General features: G+C 48.6%; 1 protein-coding gene across 1 annotated transcript in view; it reads left to right on the top strand.

Annotated features, from left to right (window-relative positions):
• The window catches only part of LOC120838164 (protein timeless), a 56,169-nt gene that overhangs the window by 16,154 nt on the left and 16,438 nt on the right, over positions 1 to 23,577 (top strand). Inside the window, exons 9-14 of the mRNA XM_040207940.2 lie at positions 200 to 429; positions 3,899 to 3,993; positions 4,083 to 4,266; positions 13,838 to 13,900; positions 13,999 to 14,134; positions 15,920 to 16,219. Coding sequence (XP_040063874.2) covers positions 200 to 429; positions 3,899 to 3,993; positions 4,083 to 4,266; positions 13,838 to 13,900; positions 13,999 to 14,134; positions 15,920 to 16,219 — 1,008 coding nt within the window. The remainder of the gene's footprint in view (positions 1 to 199; positions 430 to 3,898; positions 3,994 to 4,082; positions 4,267 to 13,837; positions 13,901 to 13,998; positions 14,135 to 15,919; positions 16,220 to 23,577) is intronic.

Here is a 23,577-nt window from a genome sequence, read left to right as displayed (position 1 = left end):
AGCCGTGTTGGGGTGGCGCAATTCGAAAAGTAGACAGGATGTGGGAATGGAGGGAGTGAGGAAAGTGGAGAATACCAGATGTACTGCTAACTTAAAAAAAAAAGGCTTTTGAGTTCCTTGTAAAACGCTTCTGACGGACCACCCGTTCGTATCATTGCCCCATGCTGCTGCGGCTTATTTCGTGCCGCCCTTGAAACAGAAGGTGAACCAGGACAAGGGCGCCAGCCTGATCGACCGCTGCCACTTCCTTTGGGTGGTGGGCTACTTCACGGGTCTGGCGACGGCCCTTGGCCTGTCCTTCCACCACGTGAAGCCTGTGCTCTCCGTCGAGGTGGTCGGCCTGCTCGTCTACGAGGCCATCGCCGTGTGTAACGAACTCGACCTCGACGCGCACAACTCGGCGGAGAGCTCCAAGCTGCTCAAGAAGAGGTTCGTGTTTCTCTCTCGCTGGCTTCTGTTGAACCTTTCAGTTGAGAGTGCCCGAGCGTTCTTACCACGCGGGAATTTGCGGAACGGGAATCAGCTATACCCCGTTCGCCCTTAAGTTGAGATTACAGCCAAAACTACAAACTTTAGCTAGCCCGCACTCCTGGCATTTAAAACGTGCATTTCTGGCGCGAGTACTTGTTCTGCGGAAGAACGCTTCAAAGTAGCGACCTCAAGCGCACGTGCTTGTGGCATTGGCTGCAGTCCAGAGCGCATCTGGGTAAGGGTGAACAGAATATGGAATCGCTCACAGGGGACGGGACGGCGTTTCTTTAGAAAGAGTACCTCCTCGTTGCCTTCCACCCTGCTTTGGTAGCGCGTGTACTCTTGAGCTTCGAGATGCCCAAGGTTATCTAAGCTTAAACTTGAGAAAGAAAACGAGAAGTTTTCGTTTTCTTCCTCAAGTTTAGTTGTCCCTACCAACCTGCTCGTTCTGTCCTTATCTAAGCTTGCGCTGGAAACGGGGCAACTGAAACTTCTCCCTCCCTCTTTCATCTTGTCGGCACTGACTAAACCCCCGCACAAATGGTATGAGAATGCGAGGCTTGTTTGTGACACCTAGCTTTCGAACGGGTTTGTTTCCTCACATTATCTTTCTTCGGAAAGAGAAGGCTTTCATTTGCTTTTTTTTCCTGGGCAAGAACGTTAAATTTTCGAAAAGACATCTTTAAGGGAACTTCGATTATACACTGTCTGATTTTATTTTCAACAAATTCAAATGGTGAACGCCCTGAAATATAAAAACTACTGCGGTTTGTGCACGTGAGTTACACGTCCAGCGGGACGTAATATATGAGGATAATCCTCCCGAAACGCGAAATATTTAGATTACATCAGTTCATCCTGTACTTAATTAGTGAAAATAAATATATGATTGCAATTAGGCACATGCTGAGTGCCATCTAAAACCACTAAACCAGTTAATTTTTTAATGACGAGGATCGATGCGCTGAAGTTTGCAGTCGTGCAACAGGCGGTGCAAAAACATTAATAAAAAGTTTATCGGCGCACCCTCGCGCTTAGCACGTGCTTCAGGTCCTTCCACAATGGTTGATTTATTGATTTTACACGACGCTCAGCAAGTTTCTAATTGGAAACATATGTTTATTTTCACTAATAAGAAAGTTAGTTAACTTTTTTTTTTTTTGTCAACTGTTCTACTTATCGGGAGGATTAGTCCCGTATGTCCCCTTGGTCGAATAACTCAACTGAACAGACCTCATTAGCCTATCTACCTCGGCTTGCTTTCTATATGAATATGTTTGAATTAAAATAAAACATCCATTATAGGGAATACAGAGGATTATAGAGTTCAAAAGCTAGTTACAACCAACAGCTAATGTTTCATTATTGTTGTTAAAATTAAAAACATATAACATTTAGGTTGTTCACTCAAAAAATTTGCTCTTGCAAAATTGCCCCCCCCCCCCCCCCCCCCCCGAAATACGCTTTACTTATTCACCCCTTATACAACCGGTTCCCTCTCCATAAACTTCGCGCGGCACGTCGTTTGCTAAAACGACATTTAAAATTGACCATTTATGGTTTCTGGATCAATTCGTGGATTTCACATTCACAGCATCACTAGGGAGGTTATCTCGAGCATATCGAAAAGCAGGAGCGCAGCCATGAGGTTCTTTCTATCTGCACAGCGCTCTGGTTTCGTACCATCAGTGGCTGTTATCTAAATGACGGTGGCTCGTTTGTCAATACTGCGAAAATGACCAACGGCGTCGCTGCTTGAAGCGCCCGACGCCGTGCACTTCCAGTCAGACTAACTATCTCAGCAACAACGAAAAATTGACAACTTGCATCTTAAAAAGAAGCTTCTTGAAAGAAAAAAAGAGTCGGATGTGAATTCTGACGGAATTTTTATCCCCTGAATCTGAATATCACGTTCGTTTCGTCCGAAGATGTAACTAAACGCGAGAAAACACGAAAAACCTCCGGCCAGACGCGACGTCATACTAGGATCTTTGGGCCGCCAAGCGCGCGTCGCTCGTGTGGGCAGCACGTGAAATTGCATGCTTGCCAGGTACATTTCAGTCGTGACGTCTGTTGCTGCCTTTTATGAACATAGCGAGAGTGCGCGTGCATAGTTTTGACAGGCGCTGTAGATGCGCGAGAGCGGAGATTCCGAAAAGTCCTGATATGACGTCACGCCCCGGGAAGGAGGGGCTTCAGCGGTACTGTGAAAATTAATTTCTGCAGCCTCCGTACGCCAACTCAAAACATAATCTCGATAATCGTTACCCTAGAGGCCGAATGATGACAATTCAGGTGTTTTTCCTCAAATACAGAACCGCTTCAATTTTCCTTTAAGGCTTATTGAGGTTGGAAGTTTGAGAACTACTTGATGGCCAGCAGCCGTCAGCAGTGGACCATGGGCAGTATTGGCTCCAATGGGCCCCCTGCTTTAAGTCGCATGGAGCGCTCTTTATGGCAAACTTCGAGGTATTTTTACACTACAAAGTGACTTGCTTGAGTAAACGTGAAAAACTGCAGTATTACGTAATCGTCCAACATAACAGAAAAAACAACGCTGGAGACAAAAGTACAAAGAGGCAGATACTTCAACCAAAATTTATCGGGACAGACAAAATCTATCAGGACAGACTGCGATCATCCTAATTTACGTATTTCGCTAGTCAGTCTTCTTACAGACTGCCATCATCCTGATTTACGTATTTCGCTCGTCAGTCTTCTTTTTACGAGTTTAATGCGCTCCTAAGGCAAAGGTCCAATTAAATTAGAGTGCATCAATCAGGGTGACGCCGCAGACGAATGCTGCCTCTATTCCACCCATGCTATTCGCCGGGAAAAAATGGGTAGCAGATGATCGCTCCAAAAGCCGCTTCTCGTACTGTAGATAATAAAAGCGCCAAGAAGCACGAGCAGGAGGACGACGTCCACCACGGCGTGGTGTACGTCGTCTTTCGACTTGCCCTTCGTGGTCCGGTTGATATCGCGGTTGATCTCGCGATTCAAGCAACCGCTCCTCGTATAGTTTAGACTAGAGTGCCTTCATGTGCGCTTCGCATAGAGTGATGCCAACTGCCTGTTTCCCTTTCCCACACCCTCTTCCCCCGCCATTTTGTTTCTCTCATTGTTTCCCCGTGCGCCGGAAAGTGGCCTTTGTGTCCACCGGTAATCCCATCCGAGGGGGAAAATGCTAATCCTCCCTCCGTGGGTTCCACAACGCTGCTCCGAACTTCTGAGATAAGGTGCTTGTTTCCGGGAGGGTTATGCCCCACGGATTATCGCCGAGGAACAAAATGGCTGCTGGTTTGTCGGCGAGTGGTATTACAAAGGGTGGCATCACCCTAGCAAAGCGCACATGAAGGCTCCCTAGTTTAGACCTTACACTTAGGCACTCTATGCCGCGCTGTTGCAACCTTGGTGGACGGCGCAGGTACCACCTCGTGGTCCGGGCCTTCCGGGAGCTCATCGCCGCCATCGGAACGTACAACAGCCGCTGCAAGGGCGACGACATGCGGAGAATCTGCGGTGAGACAGGTTCCAAAGCGGGATGCCCCTGTCGCCTCCGTGGACGCCCCTGGCCATAATGTTTCCCTCTCGCCCCGACTCCCTCGCAGTGTCCCTGGCCAAGCTGGAGGACCTTCGCAACATCCCGCTGCTGCTGATCCGCAAGTGGGCGGCCATGCCCGGCCAACTGCTCGTGGACCTCATCATCACCAACCACCTGCTCCTACTCATCCTGGAGTACGCCCAGAAGACCGAGGGCGGGCTCGAGATAGACATCCTGGGGCACCTCACCCAGTAAGCTACACAGTAACAAAACTAACAGTGTTTTTTTTTTTGTTTTTTTTTTTACTATGCTGCGGATACCCACAGAAAGTCGTGGCTGAAGTAGAATACAATGTTTGATATAGACGACCGCCAAGAATGCATATCCGGTATGGGCGACAAAAAAAGTGAAAGCCGTTTACAACTCCCTGTAATGCCGAATTAGAGCGCAGCTCTTGAGGAGGAGGAGGGAAGGGTACTGGGGGGGGGGTCAAGTGACCTTGGGTGGGGGTCACGTGACTTAGGGGGGGTCACGTGACGATGACGATGCCGATGACGTCATCAGTAACGATGACGATGCGGATACCGATGACGTCATCAGTGACGTCACTGATGACGTCATCAGTGATGATGACAATGACGATGCGAATGCCGGTGACGTCATCAGTGATGATGACGATGCCGGTGACGTCATCAGTGACGTCACTGATGACGTCATCAGCGATGATGACGATGACGATGCGGATGCCGGTGACATCATCAGTGATGATGACGATGGCGATGCGGATGCCGGTGACGTCATCAGTGACGTCACTGATGACGTCATCAGTGATGATGACATTGACGATGCGGATGCCGGTGACGTCATCAGCGATGATGACGATGACGATACGGATGCCGGTGATGTCATCAGTGACGTCACTGATGACGTCATCAGTGATCATGACGATGACGATGCGGATGCCGGTGACATCACCAGTGATGATGACGATGACGATGCGGATGCCGGTGACGTCATCAGTGACGTCACTGATGACGTCATCAGTAATGATGACAATGACGATGCGAATGCCGGTGACGTCATCAGTGACGATGACGATGCGGATGCCGGTGACGTCATCAGTGACATCACTGATGACGTCATCAGCGATGATGACGATGACGTTGCGGATGCCGGTGACATCATCAGTGATGATGACGATGACGATGCGGATGCCGGTGACGTCATCAGTAACGTCACTGATGACGTCATCAGTGATGATGACAATGACGATGCGGATGCCGGTGACGTCATCAGTGATGATGACGATGACGATGCGGATGCCGGTGACGTGATCAGTGACGTCACTGATGACGTCATCAGTGATCATGACGCTGACGATGAGGATGCCGGTGACGTCATCAGTGACGTCACTGATGACGTCATCGGGGGTCACGTGACCCCGGGGGTCACGTGACTTCGGAAGCCACATGACTTTGGGTGTCACGTGACCTTGGGGGTCACGTGACCTTGGGATGACCTTGGGGGTCAAGTGACCTTGGGATGACCTTGGTTACGCCGACGGCGACGCCGCTCAAGCCGGGAACGGGCCCCTAAGAGCTGCGCTCTAAAAACATATTAAAAGGTTTCTATCTGCAAATAGTAAAAAAATAGAGGGGAGACAAAACGAGAATGGCTGACGGTTACGCTTATCTTCTAAATGCATTTTATTAGCGTGGCGACGGCAAAACTATGTTTTCGCCCATACTGGAAGTGACGACAATTCAAGATGGCGACACCCTTGTGAAAAAGGTCTATGAGCAAGGTATTTTCTCGAGTTTTGAACGGGAAAATGGGGACCATTTGCGTCCATTTTCGGTCACTGGCGCCATAGAGCTCCGTATATTCGAGAGCTCGATCGGTCGCCATTTTGACATTATATTTTTTTAGAAAATAATTTATAACTTTTGAATACGATAACGCTTAGTGCTGAAACTTTAGCATCTGGTTCGGACCTCTAGCCCTACATTTGAGTAGAAAACGAGGGTTCGGCAAAACATAATTTATTTTTGTGATGAAAAAAAAAAGAAACCTGTAATTTTTTTGGGACACCAAAGATAAACGTGAGCACACAATTATAGGTTTAAGAAAGCATGGTGTAAAGTGCAGCAGTAAAATTTTGAGTTGGGAAAATTGTCAGTACGTCATTTTCAAGGGATTTCCGACATTTGTTGCTCGAGGGAATAATAAATATTTAAACGCATCATGTCTTTTTTGCTTTATTAATCCTGTTCGATCCGGTGGATGAAAAGCTTATGTAATTTTAACCCTAATATTAATTTGATCGTTGCCGAATAATACTAATATGTTCATGTATTGAGCCTTTCTCTAGATTCTTTCGATTCTTGGCTACGTTAAAGGACACATGCAAAGGAAAAAAACATTTTTTTTAGACAGCTTAGATGGAAAAAGGATGTCATAAAACGATTTTACAACGAAGAAAAAAATTTTAGAGCTATATTTACGGCGCTATACGAATTTATAGCTGGCGCTCGCGGGAGCCGCCGCTGGTCACGTGGTAGGCCCGCGCGCCGCCGCGCTGCGTTACCGCCGCACGCTGAGCGTTGTGCGAACGCCGCTTCAACGCGTTTCTCCACGCCGCCGTCGCCGCCGCCGCACAAGTTCGTCTGCTTCGGGGCATCGCCGCCGTCGTCTGACCGGCGCACAGGTCTATCACGTCTGCTTGCGCTTTTTCAGGAGTTTCCTTTGAGCTCTAAAAGTTACTTATTCATTTTAGTTTTTTTGTTATACTTCAAACAAAGATGAATAAGTTACTTTTAGAGGCCATAGGAAGCTTCCGAAAGAACGCAAGCACCACGTGATAAATAAGGACCAGTCACGTGATAAACACGGACCACTTTCCCGCGGTGCCCGCGGGCGCCAACTACAAATTCGTTTTGCGCCGTAAATATAGCTCTAAATTTTTTTTTCTTCGTTGTAAAATCGTTTTATGGCGTCCCTTTTCCATCTAAGCCGTTTAAAAAAAATGTTTTTTTTTCCTTTGCATGTGTCCTTTAAAGGGATGGTGAACCGAAATTTGGATTTCAAAAAAACAATGCAGGAGATGTAGGCAGGACGCTACAATCCCTACAACACTACTCGTAAGGCACTATCTTCAATGGACGGCCGTATTTTTGGAAAAAGAGGTCGAGATTGAACCAGGCCGACGAGGCGCGTGACGTCAAGATACCTATGTTTCCTCCTCTCTTCGCTTCGCACCCTCAAGGCGGCGACGCGGAGAAGACGCGAGGCCGTTCCCTCTCCTTCTAGGAGAAACATGACGTCAACATCTCTGCCAAATGCGCCTCCTTTTTTGAAAAATACGGTCATCCGTTTGAGATATCGCTGTATGAGTGATGTTTTGGTGTTTGCAGTATCCCGTTGCACGCTTTTACCGCGTGTTTTGAGAAATCCAGATTTCGGTTCAGCATCCCTTTAAGCAAGTACGAGACAGTTATGCGGTTCTTAGTTGCATTTAGAATTGATCCAATAGCCAAGCTTTTCTTAATGCCGTCGATTTTGCCCACTACATCTGCCATGTGAGAAAACCAACTGGTATTCTGGTTAGCCAAAATATTGTCCACCATAGATAGAATTAGAGCTTTCTATGCTATACTTTTCTGTTTCATTCTCTGTAAATTGAAGGAGTCGTATAGGAGCAAAGAGCTTCCTTCTATTCTTTCTCGCAGCGTTATAAAATAAATAATTCGTTAAGAAAAAATAAAATAAAATGTTATGCTTTGGCTTTATATAGTGCCTCACATAGAGCCTTGAGGTAATAAAATAAAATTAAACGATTCCTAAATGTGACGTGTTCCAGCAGGACAAAACGAGCTAAGTGCGACGAGTAGCACGGAGAAAAAGCAAGTTACAACGATGCGAAGCGACTTGGAACAGGTGCAGCAAGAAAACTGAATGTCACGCAACTTTCCGCGTTGTCTTACTCCAGTCTCAGGTTAATTTGCAGCTTCGTAAATCGCCACCAGCTAACCTGCTCGCTAACAACTTTTTGTTAAAGGTAGACTAAACACCGTATCACTACTTGTGTGCAGTACTGGCGAAAACAACGCCCTGCAAAGAGAAAAAGGGCGAGTACTAGGAAGGCGGGACGGGAGTGGAATGCAATGGATGGCGAGGGGAAAAAAGGAGAGCACTATTAGGAACGTTAGGATGCAGAGGAGGATTCCCTCCTCCTCCCCAGCCTTTCTAGTGCTTGCCCTTTCTTCCCCCGACTGGCGTTGCTTTCGCCTGGTCTGCACGCAGCTTGTGACACGGTGTATAGACCTTTTTCACGAGGGCGCCGCCATCTTGAAAGATCGTCACTTCAGGTATGGGGAAAAAAACATTAGAGAGTTTTAGTCGATTGTTTTGACCCTCCCGCTATTCTATTCGCTAGAGCGACGACACTACTACGCATGCGTTTTGCTAGCAATAGCATTGCGGAACTGTAGAAGCTCGCGGTAGCGGGCTGCGCAAAACAAATGTACGACGAAACCGTCCGATCCGACGTCCGACCACGCAATACGACGGTCGGAGGCGAGGGTTCTCAATGCTCTCTGATGCTACGAAAACCCTCACCCCCCAAGGTCATTCCGGCAGTCCGCACGTGGGATCGGAAGGCTTCGTCGTACATGTGTGTGACCAAAATAGCGAGGAGCGTAGCGCGGCGTGCTAGCGCGGGTCTGGAGAGAACGAGGCTCGACGAGATTAGGGAGAGCCAGCTAGGGACGCAATTCAAGATGGCCGCCACGCAGCGCCTGTCCGGTCTGACCGGTTCGCGATCGCGGTTCTGATGGGCGGGTTATATATCTTTCTGCTGCGAAAAGTAGCCGCGACAAAGCCGTTCCAGGACTGCAACAGGTAGCGATTTATGGCGGACATGCTAAATACGGCCACGGGAAGTTTTGCGATCCGTGGTGTTGTGAGCGAAGGGTGCGGCCTCCTGCTCTACCACTTTGTCGTGAGGACAGAACCAACTAAGGAAGCGAGCGAGATCGCGGATCTGAGGGATTTCTGTGGCGTCTCATTTTCGGTGAGCAACGATACAACGGAAGAACTACGGTTGTCGTTTATTTTGGAAGATTTCTCTCAATGGCTTTGGCGCCTGACTCCTATCGAATTGGCTTGGACAGCTTGGCCGTCCGTTGTATTTGAACGTAAACAGAACAGTAATTTACTAAAATAAAGAAGCGAAGATTAGTACCTTATTCAATGAAGAAATACTATTATATTAAAAAACGAGGTTTACGAAAAATTGCAAAGAAATGCTTTACAAATGTTTCTATTACGCAACACTTAGTATCTGAAAGCGTCACTAATGCCATTGCGTCAGCTCTCGTAGCGTTGTAATTTGCTGTGGTTTGCGAACGTTCTGCTAAAACTTGAAAAGGTGGTTCCGCTACGCTACAAACCGCAAAGGTCGTAGCGGATGGCAGATAGCGTAGCGGGAGTGACTGAACGATCTACTAGAACACTCTATTGTTTTGCCGTTGCCAAGCTAATTAAATACATTCAGGATATAAGCGTAACCGTCACCCATACTCGTTTTTTATCCCCTCTATACTTTTACTATTTGCAGGCTGAAATGTTTTATTATTTTTTTCATCGCCCATACAGGATATTATTACCAGGTGGCTGGGGACGAAAGTAAGCTAAAAAGGCCTATAGGGAGTGTTCACTGAACACCATATTTGTGGTGCTGTTTAGAGCGCATGCCCATAACGAGCTCACATCTATAGGCTGCTAAGAGCGGCACTCTTGATGGTGCGGAATGCACGTTGCAAAAGAACTGTGAAAGCTCGCCTTCAGCGCGCGCTCAGCATTCGCGCACACAGCTATGGCCGCCAGTGAATACTCCCTATAGGTAAAAGTTTCCATTATGGAACCGACATATAAAATTACAGTCTGCTAAACGCAATGTTACGCTCCCTTGCAGGACTCGTAGGTTATTTCGGTTACCGCAGCCGTATTCGCGCCGAGATTTCAATCCGTCGCGAAGAGTGAGTGAGTGAGAAAACGTATTTATTGAAGGAATGGGATACATCACGATTTCTTGATAAAGTCATCCAATCGTGACAGGGGAAGGGGAGAGAGTGTGATCCTGGATACTTATCAGCAGTTTCAAATGACAAGTTGGATGGTGTGTGCAAAGAGCTTGATGGAAGATTGTACTGTCGCATGCTCAACTGCAGCACAGTGCAACCTGACTTTTTTTTTTTTTTTTGCAATGACCCTATTTTTGTCGATAAAAGCGGAATGAATCCTACGGCTTTACATCATTAAAATACGCATTACCATCTTTACTTAATAAACTCGAAGCCAATGGTATCGGCATCTATGGGACATCAAATCGGATGTTGGCAAAAATCATTTTACAGACAGCATAATTTTTACCTCTTGTGCCTGGAGTTTTTGTATCTGTGGTGAAACTTGTTTCTACTTTAAAAATATTTGTTTTGATGCATTCAAGCTGAGTGCAACAATGTGAATTCTCGTGATTGTGTTTTAGTGTCGATTTTTGTGTTTTCGTTGTGTTTCCAATGCTGCTTTCCCGCCAAAGTGTGTTAGGGCGCCAGGACCTCGTCAAGCTGCAACCGCAGCTTTTTGTCCTGACGTCCTCCCTTTTTTGTACCAACCAGAATGGGAAATAAATACATTATTATTATTGTTATTATTAAATGCGCCACAGTAAAAATCCGACCAATTGCGGAAACGGGACCGCGGCGACGCTTTTTAGTCGTGCTCGTCGTAATTAGAGATATGCGATAGAAGAACCTCTTGCTATTGGCGAGGAGATTGCATACGCGGCGCTTTGCCCAGCTTGTTTTCCACAGAAATTCGTGTTCACCCAAACCAGGCCCTGGGGATTGGATTCTTCTCGTAATCCTATTGACCGAGGGCGGGGCACAGAGTCAGCGCCACTTTTGCGTTCGGATTCGCCCTCTTGTTCAACTGCTAATTTACTGATTAAATACGAACCCCAGTCAAATGCTATCACAGCGCCCCTACGTGAGCCGAGCGCTGCGCGTCATAAACACCAACGAAGGATTCCTCTCGTTAATGTCTCCATGAATTTAGTTCTTTACGCTACCGCTAGGGGCGCAACGGTTGAATCTCCTCTACATTTCCACTTGTGAACCCTTAACCCTCATGAAAGCGAAAGGATGAAGCACAACCGCCATGCTTTGCAAAGTTTTTTTTCTACTATACAAACTCTCGCAAAGTAAATACACCTTCCGCACATGATTCCGAATCAGCCCAGCGAGCCTCGGACATGAGTTGAACGCCTAGGCAGGCGAACCCACTGATCTCTCTTGTATAGTAGGCTGGATCGCGGATCGGGAGGCCGTCGGTGTCGCCACCGGCGGCCGCATCTTGACACCAGGCAATACACGCAAGTCTATGGGAAAAACGCACAAAAGTAAGAAAATTGAAGCATGTACGCTGTGCTCGGAGGCGAGTGTTTGATGGTGTGCTTCGATCCTTATGTTGGGTGTTTGCAGATCAAATCGGTATTTGTCAAACGTTTCAACGCCGATTTAAAAAATCAAACGTACCGGAGCACCTGCGGCTGAGCTGTCAAGCTTGCTCTTGTAGTGGAGTAAACAAAGGAACTTTCTGTCAATAAGACCGTCCTCGGGGAAGCCTAGAAGTTGAGGAATGACAAAGGCGTTTCATCTCGACAGCGGCTTTTCAGGAGTGAGCGAATTCCGCGTAGCAAAGCCTTCGAGCTTTTCGTCTGCTAAACCAAACTCAACGAAACCGCTACCGACTCCGCGGTAACTCTAGGCAACTCTCGCCTCATTGAGCTGCACTACACTTTTCGCCCAGCGGAATGATTCTCGACCACAAACTATTTATTTATAAGAACTGCGAGGGCTGTCAGTTTTAATGTCTGTAGGCAAGCTTTTTTGAAGGGCTTATCAAAAAGTTTTAGTGTCAACAACAGCTTAGAAACGGGGAAACGTCATTTTTCTTGTTTTTCCCATAAAGTCTCATGCATTTGGTGATGTCAATCAATGGCCGCCGGTGGCGACACTCGGCCCACGGTGGTGTAAGATACACTCTTTAGGCGAGGACACGGCGGGGCTGAACGCGCGGCGCGAGGAATAAGATAGTGTTCGTTCGACGGGCATCCGAAAGGCTGCATCATTCCGCTGCCACCGTGCCCGCGGCTGACAATGTCGCCGGCGGCCAAACAGGGAAACTGTGTGACAGCGAAAAAAATTATCTCGTTACCATGACACCCCTGTACACCGCGGTCTTTCTGCACGTGCGACAACCTCGCTGGAGCTCTGCGCGTGTGGTACATGAGGCGGGACAACCGTGGGCGGGACGAGCCGTCTTGTACGTGCCCACGGGTCGACGAGTCATCTGCCGGCGCCGCTTGAAACCATAGTGAGAGAGAGAAAGAGAGAGAGTGAAAATAGAGCTTTATCTGCACTGCGCGAGGAGCGCGCTGTCCTCACCTGAACAGTATTATCTTACACCGTGACTCGGCCCCAGCTGCCGAGGCCGCCGGCCCGCGGTCCAGCCAATCCAGTCTTCAAGAATAGGGAGTATTCACTGGCGGCCATAGCTGTGCGCGCAAATGCTGAGCGCGCGCTGAGGGCGAGCTTCCACAGTTCTTTTGCCACGTGCATTCCGCACCACCAAGAGTGCCGGTCTTAAGCGCGAAACACATGTACGGCGAAACTGTCCGATCCGACGTCCGACCGTCGTATTGCGCGGTCGGACGTCGGATCGGACGGTTTCGCCGTACATGTGTTTCGCGCATTAGCAGCCTATTAATATGAGCTCGTTCTGAGCATGCGCTCTAAGCAGCACCCACAAATATGGCGTCCAGTGAATACTCCCTATAGAGATCAGTGGGCGAGCCTAAAGCGGTATTCACACGAGGAAGAAACCCCGGAGATTTTTCACCGGTGCGAGCATCACGCTCGCGACAAAAACGTCAGACGATTGCGATCCTGCGCTGCGACGTCAGCTCCGCGGCGGACGGAGGGAAGGGCTTGGCCGGTACAAATAATCCCCATTTGGCGGCGAATAAGTTTGTTCGCAATTATGGTTGATTGTTAAATACTCTGGTCAAGAGTGGAAACCACTCTACTTGACTGCACACTCTCACAACCCTTCCCCTGCACGGTGTGAACTGTACAGGATCTCGAGTTCTGTGGCGCGTTTCTGTCGCAGTTGTTCAAGAAAAACAGGTTGAAGTTGAGCTAGTTGGTGCATAATTTAGGTAAGTGGTCAGCTAGAACGAGAGGGACAAACACAGACAGAGAGAAACAGAAACAGCGGTGTGTATGTCTCTGTTTCTCTCTGTCTGTGTTTGTCCCTCTCGTTCTAGCTGACCATTTACCTAAATTATGTTCAAGAAAACCGAGCGTGAGAATAGACCTACGCTCTAATGCTCTTTTTTTTTCTTTTTTTTTTTTTTATAAAGCTGCACATTACAAGGGTCCGCGGATTGTGGACGAGATTACATTTTAGGACATGTCACATTCCACGATGCCTCGAGCTTGCCTGTGCTCTTGTTCTGTATTTGCAACTCCAAGTGCCATCATAAAAACATAAAACCTGTGCTTCACCACCTATTGACAGTAAAAAATAACATGTTACTATTTTTGTCTTTCTTTTCTTTTCTTAGTTCGCCATAAATATTACATTTATATAAAAGTCACTTTTTCTGTGCTTTGCTGTCGTGAGGAAGAATGGGCCCATATTTAGACGCAAAAGTTTAGTTGGAGAACATATTTCGAACAAAGTCTCGTTGTCATGCAGGTTCGCAACAACGGAAGTAATGGAAAAGTATGGAGAAGTGCTGAAGGACTTTAGGACCAACAGGTAAGTAACATTACGACTCATGTCAAAATTTGCTGCTAGCAAAAAATAGATACACGTAAATAAAGCATGATCTTTTGCTGTTCACTTTTCTCCCGCAGTATGCTGGTGAACGACTGCGTCTTTACAATGATGCACCACGTGGCGGGAGACCTGAAGCGTCCTGAAGCCCTCTTTCATCCGAGCATCCTTTCGTGCTTCGTCAACATCCTCAACGAAGGCGCCGAAATTCCCGAAGTAAGAAAGCATTTCAGACGAATCCTGTGACAAGCTTTTCTGAGAACGCTTACGTGCCACCCAAAAATAGCCAGCACGAGAGTTATGTTGCAATGGTTTCCAGGGTAGCGAAACTCTTCAAACACAAATATTCTTTGCGTCATGACGTAGTGGGGGGACTAAACAAAAGAACGCCGCAAAGTTTTTTTTTTTGTTTTTTGTTTTTTGTTTTTTTTTTTTTCTCAAAAACCTGGAGATTTGCTTACCTTCGTGACGTGTTTCATTAAAGGGGCGAAAAATCCCTACCACTCAGGAGACACCGAACAAGAGCTGTACAAGAGAGTGCGCGGAGACAACTTTCGTTCATAAATGTGACGTCACGAGAAAGATTATCAGCTACCATCAACATGTTTGATGATTTCCGAGAAGCACGACGGAAGCTTGGGGCAATTGCATTCCAAAAACAACACTGTCAAAGTTGGCAGTCTGACGTCGTTCTTATTTACCTCGGTAAAGCAGAATGTAGTGAAAAACGTCCCTCCCGGTTTTCTTTTTTCTTTTTTTTCGGCTATATGGTTAAGGTGTAGCCAGACGTGGCTAGGTCAGAACCAGCCGAGAAGCGTTGTCCACCCTCGGGCGGATTTTGCCTTCGGGCAGTTGTCCCCCGCCTGCAGGATAAAATAGTTTTACTACTTTTTTTCTAAAGTGCCTTTCACACACTTGCAAGTTGCAACCGAGTAAGACCGAGAGAGACAAGACCGGTTTTTAAGACACTTACGGCGGCGTATGACCACATGCGCTGCTGCGTAGAATATAGGTACCACTAAAGTCCCTAGGTAAGAGCTTCCTACAAGTAGCGACATTCTTTTAAGCGCCGACTGCGTGGCGGTGCAGGTCTTAGAAAGCGAATGGCGGCGCACAGCAGAGGTTTAAACTGAGTGCCGCCATTTTGTTCCAGCGGAATGTGCTTTGTTATTTGTGTTGGTTAGCGTTACTTGTAAAAGAAGTATCAAAGGACTTGAGGTACTCCACCGTCGTAAGAGGCTTAAAAACCAGTCTTGTCTCTCTCGGTCGTACTCGAGTGCACGTGTGTGAACGGGCCTTAAGTAGCGGTTATTGGCCACATAGGCTACCAAAAGCGTCGGAGTGGTCGGCTTTCCAATATCAACCAAACTGGGATTAATTCTGTTTTTATTAACGGAAATACGAGTAATGTCTGGTTGTCAATAGTGACAGTGATGTTTTAAAAACGCGATGGCTCCAAGCTTCCACCGCATACAATCAAACTCGCCACAGCCTCTTCTGTGCCAATGAAACTTGTCGCAGAAGAGGAAAATGGGCAACTTCCTCGCCGGGGGAAAAAGGCGGCGGTGATGGTTCTTGCCTACATCGTTCATCTACTATATTCTACATTATTATATAAAAGGTCCAGCATTGTGTGTGTTCTTTATATCATCGAGATATGCTGTACAAGGCACATGCTTGCATAGCATATGTATTTCACGTGCTTGCAACAACAGATAGGTCATTTACTTTGAGGTGGTGAGCCAGAAGAGGTGTGAGCGTCCGGAGCAGGGTGCAAGTGCGAGCAGTTTCCCCAACCTTCTTGGAATTTCGGGTGTTTAAGGTTCAGCCATGTAACCCACACTCCAGTGCTGCCTTGATCTGAATTAAGTAGTCAAGCTATATAGAACGGGTTAATTTAGCTTACGACAGGGTGGGTTCAAGTGCGGATTCCGTCCCCTTTTTGACACCGATCTCAGTGTATTGTGCACGAAGTCTCATCAAGTGCACGCTCGTCCTCAGCTCTACGAGGACCTGGTGGGCTACGTGATGAACCGCTACCTGAAGCTGGCCGGCCGGAACCCGGAGCTGTACGCGGAGCGCATGCCCGTGGTGCACAAGGGAGCTCCGGCGTCGAGCACGCAGCCCCTGGTCGTGCCCCCTTTCTACTACGACGAGACCAGCGACTCGGACTCGGACCTGGACGAGGGCGACGACAACGCCCTCTACTGGTGCTTCCTCCAGTTCGAGTACGACAGCGACCCCGTCGGGCAGATCGTGGAACACCTCAAGAGGAACGACGTGCGCAGGACGCGGAGAGAGGCGAGTCTTCGCATGGTTCCTATAGACCAGTGTCCGCGCCAATTCCAGGGCGCCGCCATGTTTATCTACGCTCGCGCCACCGCGCGGAGAGAACTGGCAGGCAGGAGGGGGGGGGCTGCGTTGGCGGCGTTGCTTTGGGGAGCTGGATGCGGCAGGCTGTCCGAATGCACCGGCACATCGTGAACGATGTCTTCACCAGAAGCCTCCGCGACCCGTTCTTCAACAGATAAAATGTCGTGAACATTCGAGAACCCATCTCGATCAAGAAAACAAGAGAAAACCTTTCTTGTCTTAAATGTTCTCGGTGTCTGCTGACCCTTGACATCCGCGTTTCAGTCCGGGTTCATTGCGTGGTAAATATTTCGCTACCGCTTTCTTGTAGCTTTCAAAAGCTTGATTGTTGGCTTCTTGTATACAACATTACATTCGTGGCACGTTTGAGACCGATTTTCGCGATCTGCTTGCCTTTCTGCGGCAGCGCGGCTCTGCCGAGCCGAAATAAGTGGGAGGCGTTCACTTGATCGAACGCCGCTTTAGCGAATGAAAACGAGACCACGACGTTTCATCGAATGACTAGCGAATGGGTCTAGTTACATAGACAGCTCGGATTGGCTTTTTTTTGTAATGTGGCGGCTTGTCTGCCGCTGCGAAGCGGCGTAAACGAGGGCTCCGAGTATGTTAGCACGCGTCCCCGCCCCCCCCCCCCCCCCCCCCCCCACACACACAAACACACACTGCGAGTGTCTGGGTTCGAAACTATTAATTGCCAGTTCTAAAGGATGGTACTTACTTGAAGTGGGAGCTGGAATTCTACGAGGTACCAGGAGACACTTACTATCGGGCAACGAAGCACGGTGCCTGTGGGGGCGGAGTCTAGGAACGCTACTGATTAATATTGTGACAGGCGATCAGTTATGATAGCAGACGAAACTTCGACTCGTTTGTTCAGAAGTTCGCGGTGATATTTTATTAGCCCTCGTTACAGCACACCAAGGATCTTAGGCAGTGAAATTCACATCACGCAGGCTCGTCCGTCGTAGTCAAATGAGCGCAGTCGACGAGGAGGTGTAATGAGCTACTAAGCTTCACAAGGAAAATGCGCGTGAGAAAGAGTTTTGAGGAAGTCCAAAACACCGATCCAGCAGACGCACGTACGTACGTTTACTCCGGACTTCATGAACCCGACGGCGCAGGATCAAAGAACCCGACGGGCGCAGGATCAAAGAGCACCGCCGCCATCGCCACCCGGTTTTCTCTGCACTTTGCGCGACGACGGCACTGCAACGGAGGGCACTCGCCTCGGCGTTAACAATCCGCGAAATAGACTAATTTCCCACTCTTGAAGCCATTCCAAATGATAAATGCAAATACCTCGGCGTTGTTGAACATCTGACGACACAACAAACACAACTGCCGCTGGCTGCGTGAGCCTGACGCAACTGTGCCGAGCGCCTGCTCGGCACCGTTGTTGCTCGTGAAGGCCTGCTTATTTATAGTTGAGACGATGATTCCACATCTTTCGTGGTGCTCGCAATAACTTCGAAGGGCAGGGGAATCTTCTCACGAGGACGTTGAAGACACCCAAAACCGGAGCCACCAAAGCAATCGCACAAACCGTCGCCATGTTTGCTTCTTCTTCGTCACTCGCGGCGCGGTCAACTCGTCGCGAGATGTTTTTTGGCTCGGCTAGATGGAAACCAACAGCGGCAAAGTGGCGTATGGACACACGGCTCTCACATACCGCGGTAAACAGGACCGATGCCGGCGAAACGGCAGTCGGCACACCAGCGTAGAAGCCCTCAACGGGAACCGGCGGCGCAGGCCGACGCAGCCCCCCCTCCCCGTTAAAGCCCCTTGATAAAGGTGTTTTCACAAGTACCGCCAACCATTGTTGTGGAAATGCGCAAGACACGTGCCACGAGCGGGTGCTCCGCCGCCATTCGCTTCCAAGGGCCGCTCATTTCAGTGCTGCGCCGCCATTTGCTTCCAAGGGCGGCTCGAGACCTGGGCCACGTGCGCTCGCGCATTTGGCGCTACTTGCAAAGACAAACGAAAACACATCGAGGGGCTTTACTCCCCGTGAGCGTCTGGGTTCGAGATTATTGTTCGCTTTCGCTCCTTGCGGTCGAGGCTAAAAAGAGCACTTCCGGACAAAGGTCTATAAACCAACTCATCTCTGTTACGTCACGGTCCGGTGGTGGCGCATCGGGCGCACTTCCGGTCTGGGGCTGTGGGTGGATGTCCCAACGAGGTAGAGGGGCTTAGAGCGATAAACCGGGGTTCCGGTCTGCACTCGAAAGTGACCCCCATAAGGAGGCTGCCATTGTACGCAAATTTGACCACACGTCACATGACCAAACCAAATACGTGACGTCACAGGAAAGATGGCAGCGCCCATGCAGCGGCTGGCCCCAGCTGGGCCGGAGCTTGTCGGATGCTTTGTTGGTTGTCGTTCGTCTCGGCGAGTTGATTTCAGACGCGGAAGCCGTCATATGAGGCCGGTCGAAAGCGAGTTCAGAGTTCAGCGTGGTGTTTGACGTAGGTATAACGTGAAAATACGAAGAAACGGTGTGCATTTCGCTGGTGACCGACCGGGATATTGCCACGGAAGAGACAATCTAACCTACGTGGCTCGGACCTCAGATTGATTCGGATACCGCTAGGATAAAATTTAAGGCGACGTTTCTGTATTCTCGTTGACCATCGGAATCTTCGAGGTTTGCAGTGAAGCGTGTGCAATATATTTGGATGCACAGTTTAGCGACGGAAATTGCCTGAGCCGTGCTTGGCGGTGTGCAATCGCGGTGCAGCTTCGATCAAATGACCGAGGGCTCACTTCGGTTGTGCGGCGCACCGGAAGGCCGCCTTGAAGCTGGTAGTTCCCGTGCCGTGCTGAATGATGCTGTGCTGCTTACAAATTGTTCCGGCGTAGAAGTGCACTTTCACGGAGCACAGGTGTGCGGCGCACCGAAGAGCTGCCTTCAAGCTGGTAGTTCCTGTGCCATGCTTTAGGTGATGCTGTCCGGCTTCCGAAATTGTTCCGGCGTAGACGTGCACTTTCACGGAGCACAGGTGTTGCAGTTGGTATTGATCCCGCTGGTCTGTCGCACGTTTCGTCAACACAAACGTTTCATCCACACTCGTTACGCGAATTGCAAGCTGTCCGGACATTTCACCGAGCGTGTTACGTACCCAGCTGACGCCGCTTTGTGGCAACAGTCTGCAGTGGCTCATTACCAGAAAAGTGGTCCCACATCCATTTCAGTTCAGTTCGTCCACGGCAGTCGCCAAACCCCGAAGGAGAGGATTTATTCGGACAGAATGCCACTAAAGCAATGCAGCTTCTTCAGTGGTCAGGTTAGATTCTCTTCTGCTAGTTTTGTTATCCTGTCACGGATCCTTGTTCCAGTCCTATCTTCTATCAATATTCACTATTCTGGGACACTGCAGGTCATGCTCAGCTGTAATCGTATGTTCAGGTGGAGGTACTGGGCACTTTACCCGTAGCCCTTCACTCTGTGTGAACCCGGCGGCTCTTCAGCCGAGTTACCCGATAATGGGACACGGCCGGTGGACTATTCGGCGTCTTATACCCCTGTCGAGCCGTAGGCAAAGTCCTGACTCGAGCCTGGCAGAACAACCGCAAGACGACCGAGTACCACAAGGAGTAACCTCGGAAATACACCACGAAGCACCTGAAATCCGAGCCAGTTGCTGCTACCAGGAAAAACCACCGGAATTCGGTCTCCTGTCAGAAAATCCGAAGCTGACTAAGCCAACAATGACAAACCTGTAGCAGCAAACCGTGTCCCCTCCCATCATTGTTTGCATGCCCGTCGCAAATCACACTCCGACGCTTTTTCACGCAAGCTGTATGAAGACGTCAAGGACAGGATTGAACAATATGACAGTGTCGCCCGCCACATTGGGTGGACAGACAACCAGCTCCTGCAGAACCTATACTTCTCGTGGAAGCAACTGCCGGCGCTGGTCTGAGAACCATGGATCCTCCTTAACGTCATGGGAAGTTTGCAAGATCAAGCTGAAGCGCGCATCCGTCAGCCAACATCAACGAAAGAGAGCCGCATTCTTGATTCTGTCCAGGACACTGCCCCAATGAGAGCGCCACCGCACTCGTGGAGGATGTTTTGCGCTTGATCGAGCGCCCACGCCCACGCCGACCTTGATGCTACAGAAGACAAGAACCTAAGAATCCAATGCGCCTCACGTGAGGGACAACACCTTCGGCAGCCTTGTCCGCAACCCCCCAACAACAGTCGAAGTGTTCATATCACTGAGGCTTCCAACATGGAATGTGCGCTGCATGCCCGAGCCTGCCACTATGAACAACTTCCCGGCGTCTCGACACTCGAGTTGTCCAGCTACTACTTCGACGCCAGCCTCCCAGGCATCCACGACATCACCCACGACGTTGTCTGGGAGGAGATCAGGAAGCTACTTCCTGCCATCAGTTGCCCGGCTTTTATTTTGATTGCCGAGATTGTTTCGGAACAAGTTTGACAGGTATTTCAACCGAGACTTCTGCGAGCGAAGCGGCATCTGACAAACCAAGTGCAACTTACGCCACAATGGCACGACGACCGCCACCGGCTGCCCCTTAGTATTCAATGCCAATTCAATGAGACACTCTAACGCTGAAGCATTCCCAACATTGTGTGTAGGACTGTGCTCAACAAAGTACACCGAGGAAAACGTAGGTGATGCGAATGTGCGACCGAAAACCACTTTGCTACCACTGCATGAAGCCTACCATGTCTACCAAAGCAGCCCGTACCAATGAATTGGTCGGCGAGGGTTCGTGCCAAACGACCCTCGATTACATCGCGAGGAGCGACCACGGGAGATTAAGGATTACCTTCGGCGACCTTTGTCCCTGATGCCGAAGGTGCTGAATCGAAGATTCTGAATCCCTGATTACCCCAAAGCTCCTCATGTCCATCACCTCAACAAGAGGTAAGCACGACAAAGCAGGTGAGCGTCGATGCAGTGACAGTGGATTTGGTGTCGGTTGTCGTCCAAGGACAATACCTAAAAATTTGCTGACACCAATTTTCTGTGTCCACTCCACGAAGCACACAATTTCCAACTTTGAGGGAGAATGCCCCTGAGTGACTTGAAGGAATAGAATGGTTGGTTGCTCTCAAAAGTGAACTGCAAGCATCACCAGACTTGGATAGCAAACAAAAATTGTTGCCAGCTTACAAGTCAACGGTACAGCAAAAGGCACAGCAACGTAAGCAATACATGCCCGAACTTGCTACATTGATGCCGAAAACTACCAGGAAAATTTTCGGATTAGAAGCCAGCCCTGCAGCTTCAGTGCACATGACGTATGATTACAAGACAGCATCAGTCGGTCAAAGTTGCCACTCGACCAAACTGAACACCGACGTGCCAGGAGCGTCATCCGACAACAAGGTCCACAGGTACTACGACTGAACGCCTGACACGAGACTGTCGCAGAAAGAACTCGTTATGGAACCATTTACTAAGAATCAATAATTTTGTAATCAAGTGGAAATAAACATATTTGATACACTAACCAGATAAACATATTTCCGCTTGCCTTCATGCCTTGAGAGTCTACACACCGAGAATTGTGTCCATTGCACGCTCTGGACCTTACGAGGACACTCGCTTCTCTGACCCTTCAATATTAATTAAGGGGTCATACCAGACTGGCAGACTTCTTGCAAGGGGCTGCACTCAATCAACCTTTCCTGAACATGTGGTGCATCCGAAAACCAACTCCAGTGATGTGAAAATGTTATTTATTAATTTATTCCTTCCAGGGGCCTTCGTAGGCATTGCAGAGAGGATACTTAAAACTACACACATGATAATAGCATTAAAGCACACTGCTGTAACTTGTTAATTGGAAAAACAAACACACCTCTGAGCATATAGTTTAATAGTATGTGTTGATGCATTTTTATATAGCATGACACTTCCTATATGTATGACACAATAGACCCTTTGCAGAACCTTATCAAGCAACACAACCGTCACCATTTTTTTCGGCGCAAAGCACACGAATGGGCCCCAGTTCAAGTCGAACGCCAATGCAGCATTCGAGTCCAATAGGTGCTGAGCCGAATTCACAGGGATGGCGGACATAACATATTTGTCGAACAAATACCCAAAGTATGAAAGCCTGGGGTAATTACAGTAGTAGCTACTGTAATTTGTTTCATCAGAATTTGGCAGACGGCAAAGGCTACGGTCTCGGTGAGTCAATACACACATTGGAGAGAGGCACATGACAGCATATCACCAGAGTGCTCGTCTGCACAGATTTGTCACACACCTTCGCTCCGTCTCTCTGATTGGCTCGCTGTGGCGGTTGGCCTTTTCCAAGTTACGGTGATGCAAAGTATAGACAGCCCACACTTTTAAAAAGAGTCTATTGAAGAGACCGAAAGGAATGGTAGTCAACATTTTTCAACAAGACTGCTCTCCAGGCAAGGGATGAACACAAATATGAATCATCTTATCCAGGTAATTAGAACAATTAAATAATTGACCGACTAATACAATGCACTCTTGATGGAAAAGAGTATAGCTGCAATAAATCCTACAAAACAGAAAAAATGCGCAGTTAATCTATGCATGCACCAAAACAGTTGTTCTTATAGCAAGTCGAATAGCTTTGAAGCAGGTGCCTGCAACGATTTATTCTTCCCCATACTCAATAAAACGCCAACCTCGTAGCTGAAAATAAGGTTGCACTTCGCACTCACACACACACACACACAAAAAAAAAAAAGGAAGAAAAGCGATCGAAAGTAGAATCGTGGATTAGCACAAAAGGTTAAAATCGCAGGAGCTTCCTCGCTAAAAGTTGCTATGGTTGTTCGGTGACGGAGGGCTGAAACAACTTCCCTTAGGCCCTAACGCGACGTATAATTTTCGCGTAGATTCTTAGATAATTTAACGTTCAAACAAAGCTAAGAGAATGCGAAAATTTCATGTTAAAAGCACTCAAAGTTCTATCGATCCTCGGACACATCCCGGAATCCAAGCACCGGTACGGCGATGCAGAGCTGATGCTGTCTCACAGGCGTTAATATCCAGATGATCCAGAGCGATCTTGCGCAAAAACGGTATAAAGTCTCATTCCTTCATATTTTCACATTATACCTGCGTCACTGCGTCAGCGAGCACGAAGAAGCCCGAAGTCGTCGGAAAGCAGCTGCACATCACGGCTACCGCGCACCGAAGAAACTCGCATCCGCCAGCTCTGGGCGCTGCCATCTTACCTGTGACGTCACGGCTCTTGGGAGGTCACGTGACGAGTGGTCACATTTGCGTAAAATATGGCGGCAACCGGGGGGTGC

Source organism: Ixodes scapularis, unplaced genomic scaffold (assembly GCF_016920785.2).
Source record: "Ixodes scapularis isolate PalLabHiFi unplaced genomic scaffold, ASM1692078v2 PGA_scaffold5__190_contigs__length_132052651, whole genome shotgun sequence".
NCBI lineage: Eukaryota > Metazoa > Arthropoda > Arachnida > Ixodida > Ixodidae > Ixodes > Ixodes scapularis.
This window is presented reverse-complemented; position numbering and strand designations above follow the sequence as displayed.